Source organism: Gavialis gangeticus, unplaced genomic scaffold, assembly GCF_001723915.1.
Source record: "Gavialis gangeticus isolate Ggan-Ray unplaced genomic scaffold, GavGan_comp1, whole genome shotgun sequence".
Taxonomy (NCBI): Eukaryota; Metazoa; Chordata; order Crocodylia; family Gavialidae; genus Gavialis; species Gavialis gangeticus.
In genome coordinates this window covers 20190379-20197248 of record NW_017728997.1, presented here as the reverse complement: position 1 = coordinate 20197248, position 6870 = coordinate 20190379, and the positions used below count along the sequence as shown (strand labels likewise).

General features: G+C 44.2%; 1 protein-coding gene across 3 annotated transcripts in view; it reads right to left on the bottom strand.

Annotated features, from left to right (window-relative positions):
- Positions 1 to 2527, bottom strand: part of GRIP2 (glutamate receptor interacting protein 2) — a 126113-nt gene extending 123586 nt beyond the window's left edge. For 2 of the 3 annotated variants that reach the window (XM_019504905.1, XM_019504906.1), the window contains exon 1: positions 1615 to 2523. In XM_019504905.1, coding sequence (XP_019360450.1) covers positions 1615 to 1654 — 40 coding nt within the window. In that variant the 5' untranslated portion in view covers positions 1655 to 2523. Of the gene's footprint in view, positions 1 to 1614 lie in introns of all 3 variants that reach the window. The other variant, XM_019504907.1, reaches the window with a different exon arrangement.
- Positions 2528 to 6870: the final 4343 nt, after the last annotated feature.

Below are 6870 nucleotides of genomic sequence, written 5' to 3'. Positions count from 1 at the left end.
ATGACCATTGCTCCTGGTTTTCCCCTGGGGCGATTTGGTAAATGGTTGTTTGCCTAGCCCCTGATGCTCTCCCCCGATTTATCTGTAAGCTGCCACCAAATCCCCCGAAGTCTTCTCTCTTCTAAGCTGAACAGTCCCATATCTGTCAGCCTTTCCTCATATGGCTTTCTCTTCAGGCCTCTAATCACACAAGTGGCTCTTCTCTGGACTCCCTCAAGCTTCTCCACATCTTTCTTGAAGTGCGGCACCCAGAACTGGACACAGTACTCACCCATGGGCAGCCTCTGCAGATCACTAGGTCACAATCAGGAACAGAGGTAGCATGCCCTGTATCTCATTACCAGCTCCAAGAGCCAATGGGGGTCCTGCCAAGTTGTCTTTTGAAATCACTGAATGCCTACATTCTTGCAGCATTAGATCACCTGCTCAGAAGCTCCCTGCCGCACGAGACACCTCAGTCCACTTGAAAAACTGTACCCGCACAATAAGGTAGACATTTGTGCCTAAGCAAACATCTCCGTCATTAATTAAACATTTATACTGACTTGTTTTTCCCATTAGGAAGAGCCAGTTGAAGTATCTGGTTCAGATTTGTTGGAGATCCCACATTTTTGGACTGTCTCTTCCTGGGTCTGGTTTGCTCAGGCACTGGCAGGGCAAGGTGGAGGACAAATCACATTCCACTAATCAGCTTCAAGCCATGCCAATTGATTCAGAAACTGCTGTGATATCTTTGTTTTCAGAGAAGGCAGCTTCCATCAAATAGGAAAGCAAACTTCCTGCAGTATATGCTCCAAGTGAAAGCTGCAATAAGCTGGGCTGTAGCACACAACAGCCAAAGAGGGCTTTCATATTTTACTCTGGTTATATTTCTAATACCATTTGTCCTAAAAGGGCCTGTGGGAGGCTTCTGTGTCCATAACCTCCCTCAAAGGTGTCCTTAAACCTTTTCTCAGCACACAGGAATATTGGGAATAAAGCAACTGTGTCTGATCCACATTCATAGTTCAGAGCTCAGCCCTGCATCTCCACACAGTCTACTTTCTCGTCATGCTGGCAGTTTTCTAGCGCGAGCCAAGACCTTTATGGTATACCGTGTAATAGTGGATTAAACTTGTGCTGGGGAACAATGTCAGAAGTCTAGCAGCGTTTAGCCGATTCGTTTCCTAGAACACATCCACACACCCCCCCAAGCTTCCCCCCACTCCCACCGACTGCTCAGCCTTTTTATACACTGATCTTCAAAACAGACTTTCGAAAAAAGCTGCATGTAAGCTTTCAGGAAACATTAGAAGGTCTTCTGTAGTGTTTTGGGTGACTTGCAAGCAGACCCTCCACCACGCAGCCTGCAGGCAGCTATAAGGTGAAAGAGGAGAGGCAAAGCAGTATGAAGGGGGCTCTCCAGTGGAAATTCTTTCCATGGGAGTAAAGGTACATTTTACAAAAGCAATTCAAACATAGCATAGACACCAAGGTTTGGATTTGAACACACGCATGAGAGTAGCACACAAACATGGTACTTGGATTTACAGTGACCAAAAGAAAGAAAACTGAAAACAATGAAGAGTAAAAAAGGAAGTACACTAATAGAGGGAAAAATACAGGCTCACTCACCAAAGTCTGACTGTAAATCCTTTTTCAGTCCACAAAGCATGTCCGCTATTATCTATCAAAGCATTCAGCTAATTGCAATACCAGCTCCTTTCTCTCTCTCCCCTGGCTGCACTGGAATCACTTTACAGCCAGCTCACTTTCAGGCTGTCTCCCACAACAGAGCAGGGTTACAAAGCACTCTGTGCTCCTCCACTTAAAAGGAAAATAAGTCCCATTGACAGCACTCTGCACGGATCCCAAAATGCTGCACTGCCTTTAAAAAATAATAATAAATGACACACACAGATATTTGAGAAACCAGATTCTCAAGATCTGCTCTTGTTTGAAAATGAGAGAACGCCTGAGGCTACAAGATCTTTAGCTGTTCTTAAAAATCCAGCATCAGATCTGCCAGACTGACCAGCCAGCAGGCAATGCGGGGCAAAAGTTGTAAATGTAATGATTAAAAGGAGCAGCTGGTTAAGGAGCAGTGGCAACTTAAACCCTGACTCTCTGGCAGATGCAGCAAATATGAAGCAGGCACTTCATTCCCAGTGATACTCCAACTTGTACCACATTGGAGTGCAGCCATCATCCCGTTCAGGCAGCGTATTTGCCCTTTTGTTCCTTGACATGGGAATTCATGAAAAAGAAAAAAAAAAAGCGAGCAGCTTGCGACGCTCCAGCTGCAGTGGGGGGTTCCCTCCTGTGCCTCCGAGTCCTTTCTCTGCACAATCCCCAGTTGCAAAGTTGGATGGCAGCTAAGCCTGATGGAAATCTCCAAGTTGCAGCAGCCTTTCCAAGCAGGAGAACAGGCTGTGACTGCAGTATTGCTTGACACGCTTTCCTCTCCCCCACCCCCTTTGGCAAATGCTTGTAGAGCTTCCAGCACCTTTCAAGGCAATGTCAAGCTGCTGTCAAAGCATTATACTCCCTCCTAAACACATGCACACATACGGAGTGTAAGGGAGTAATAAGCTGCAGTCTCTGTCCTGCCTACAGCATTTTCTGAAAACTCAGTTTAACCCCTTATTGGAAAGGCAGACTAGCAATCACTGCATGCTTCTCTTATTCAGTTTAACTCTGTGAAGAAGAGAATGACCAGGAGAAATTTTTGCTTTGTTTTAAAATAGATGGGACAAATCTTAAGAATTCTGTATTTTGCCCACACCTTGGATACACACCAGAAACTGAGAAAGGGCAAAAGGAATGAGGTATTTGATGGACAGCAAAAGTATCGGTACAAGCATGATCAACTGATCCCCAGCTAATTTGGTTTCCTGGCATAGGCTGCTGCATGTGTTACACTGCAGCATCTGGTACTGCTCTTTACAGGACAGAGGTTATTGGACTAGAGAGTTATCATACCAACCCAATGTTTGCTTTGCTATAGAACCACATACTCTGCTACAGAAAAAACAGAACAAGACAGCCTAAGTACAGACAGTTAAAAAGCCCAAGGCTGAATCAATTCAGTCTTTGCAGGTTAGTCTAAGATGCACAGATTAAAACTGAGAACAACTGGACAGGCGTTCACTTTTGATGCATGAAATGCAGCCACATGCCTGCAGTGGCTTAAGCCAGAAGCCAGGGGGTGCTAGAGCACGGCTCTCTGGCACAGCCAGAATGGGCTGTGTGTTCACTTCCTCTTCCTGCTGCCCCTGAGGTCTCTGGGATTTGCTGTCCAGAATCACAACAACAGGACTCTGCAGGGTTGCTCATCAGTTTCTCTTCCTGCTTCCAGGTGCCTCTGGGATTTGTAGCTTACAGTCACAGCCAGCAGCAAGGTTTTAGCAGGGCAGCGCAGCTCTGTACTCAGGAGAAGGGAAGTTTAACCCCCCTCCCCGGCCTCAGACCCCAACTGGGGTTTGTCTAGTGGGGGCAGTCCCTGCTTCCCCCCACCAACCCTTCTCCACTGGAGCAGACAGCACAGCCCAGCCCAGGGCTGCAAAGCATGCTGGGAGACTCTGATTTAACTTGAACCAGGACGTGGCCTGGGACAGAAATTTCACACACTGGTTTGACCCAAATCAGTTAAGTCTGATACTACATTCAACCAGGTTTATCTTAAGCCAGTTTCAGCCATTTTGAAACTGGTTTGTGTACACTGAACTTCTGTTCTGTTACATGTTTAAACCACTTTCTGATCACTTAAACTGGTTTGTGTGTGTGTAACTTCTGTCCCTAGCTTTAGGGTCCACTCCAACCCATCCATTTGCCTGAACACAGGATCAAATACCCCCAAACTGACCTTCACAAAGAGTTGTCTAACCTACTGTATAAAGCCATTGGTGATGGAGATTCCATACCACAGTGGGGTGGAGTTCCAGTGTTTAACTATATTTACAGTTAGCTCTTCCTACCATCTAACCTAAATCACCCTTGCTGCATTTAAGCCAATTATGCCTTGCTCTATGCTCAATGGACATGGAAAACACTTTCTTACTTTCCCCTTTGCAGTACCTTTTACATATTTGAAGACTGCTGTCAGGTCTTTCCTCAATTTTTTTCTTCCTGAGATGATGCAAACCCACCTGTCCTATACTCTGATGATTTTTGTTGCTTTCTTTTGGAGTCTCTCTGAGTGCACACTGAAGTGTGGTGCCCAAGAACTGGACCCAGTACTCTAGCTGAGGTCTAACCACTGCTGAGCAAGAGTGCAAGGATGTTGGTCTTGCATACAGCATTTCTGTTTATAAGTCCCAGTTTGATGCTGCCTTTCTCTGCAACAGCATGCAACAAAGGTGAAGGATCACAGCAAGTCACTTTTGGCAACACTGAAGGATTGTGCTGTGAACTTAGAACCCCTTCCATTCCATATCCCACCCAGACTCTATTTACAATAGAAAAGCTTTACTAGTTGAACGGTATAAGTAAATTCTCTTATTGTAGACATTGTTTATATCCACCACTGAGAACCTCTGCAGGTATTATTTCTAGCCATTCCAGAAATTTAATAAGCTATAATGGTGAAAAGGACAAGCATAACTGCAGCTACATTATGGATTTTGCTGGTAATAGCATACAGACAACAAATGTTTCCCTAACAAAACTTTATGTAGACTGGCCAAGGTACAAGACCTTTCTGGGTTTGATAACTGAGTGATGACACCTGCATTTCAGAGGAGGCCTAAGCTTTCTGCTAAGGTAGAAGTGTAGTAATATCTTTGCCTCCATTTGAACTCAACTGTTTCAGGCTCAGATGACTTACACACAATAGATAAAATTAGTAAAACAAACACACTCGTGGAAGAGATATTTTAGTCCATGATTTGTTTGTAAAAAAAAAAAAGTAGTTCTGTCTGACAATAGACTTAATTAGTAATTGAGTCAAAATTTGTAATTAGAAATCTTTTCACACTGCTATTAATGTTTCTGCAGAGGAGAAATTGAATCTTAAAAATTACATTGGCTTCACTTGGAGATTTTCTTCTTAGGGAACAAATGCAATCAGAAACCTCTAATTTGAGGATTATGTACTGTTCTGCTAGCAAAAAAATAGACATCACTATCTACAGTTCATAGCTTTTTATTTTTGTTAAAGGTGTAAGCACAATGATATGTTTAAATGGTGCCATCATTAAAATAAAAAAGGCAGTCACGAGAGGATGTGGGGAAAGGAGGAAAATGACAGAACGAGGAGGTCTGACTTATGGATACTAGCCAAAGCACAAAAGCACTATGCTTGCTTGAAATTTCTGGTGGCAATATTTTTCCAGGTGAAGTCAACAGCTTGAATCTCTCATGATGAGGTGGGGAGGGGAAAGGTGGACTGCGCACATGGAGATGCATCAGGCAGCCAAAATGATACAGTGCGACACAAAAAATATACAGTTACCATAAACGTTAGGAGGAGGCATCAATCTGAACTGTGGCAGGATAAACCAGTTCAATAGTAAGCAGAGATTTGGCTTGAGGTAACAATCTATACATCCTCTTTCACCTCTTGACATTAATGTTGTGATTGAACGCCATGAATTAATAGCTGTCCAACAACACTCCTGCTTTCAAATATGCGCTCAAAGGCCTCACTTAAAAATTGACTGGTTCTTGCTGCTGCTTGGTGCCCGTTGGAATCTTTTAGCTAAATGGAAGTCAGTCACCTAGGACTAATAGAAATTAAAAAACCCCCAAACAAACAGAAAAAAACCCTTTCACAGGAGAAAAATGTAAGCCCAGTCCAGAATTCTTTGCACCCCAAAATTTCCGATTCCTGTGGGAGTTTCAGTTATGCGAAGAATATTAGATCAGGTGTATACAGACAGACAGATGCATACCAGAGTCTGGCTTATGTCATTTCTCATGGTCTTTCCTCCTCCTCTACAAAGTGGCATCCTTTGCCGGTGCACCATTTAGTTACATTTAAAGCTCGCAAAAACTTAAGACAAGGGAGACAATACAAGTTTAGCAGGACCTAGATTAACTTGGCACTGTACATTTACAGGATGTACTTTATACAAACCACCAGGCTGGGGAAAGAATGGGTCATTCAGAAAGTGATGGACAGGGTCCGGCTGAATTGAAGTTCAGTGCCCCATCCGGAGACAATACTTGTTTAACAGAATGCAGAAGCCCATAGTAAATGATCCAACGCACCATGGGACATTACATCAGAGTATTTTAATGGTCTCTCTCGGACCATTCAGTATGCCTGTAAGAATATAAAAAGATTCTTATGCCACTCCATAGAAGCAATTCCCAGGAAACATTAGAGAAGGCAGCTGAATTGCTGCTGTTCAATGAATGACTAGCCAGAAAAAATGGCAAAAGGAAAAACACAGAAGTTCTAACCATGTATGAATACCTTTGCAACAATTCACGTTGCTTTGGGTTAGGGATGATTTAGAACAGGGGTGGCCAGAGTTACTCACCCTGGGAGCTACATCTGATCCTCCACCGAAGCCGGAGAGCGGTGGGGAATGGGCAGTGCTGAGCGACCTGGAGTGGAGGTGACCACCGCTCCCCACCCCCCGGTACCGTAATCAGCCCCGCCTCGGGGAGAAGTGGGTGCGGCTTCAGCAAAGAAGTCCCGGAGAGCTGCAAAGGCCATGCTGGCGAGCCTCATGCAGCTCGCGAGCCGCAATTTGGCCACCATTGGTTTAGAAGAAAAAGCTCAAGGACTTTCAATTTTATTCTGTGTTTCAATGAAGATATAAGTTCCTTCTCCCCTCCTCTTCATTTCTCCAATCACAGTCTGTGCCTCTACAGTCCCAGCTGGGAGCATGAAATGGAAACACTGCTTTTTGTTATCTCTTCTATGGTGACAGAGCAGATAAA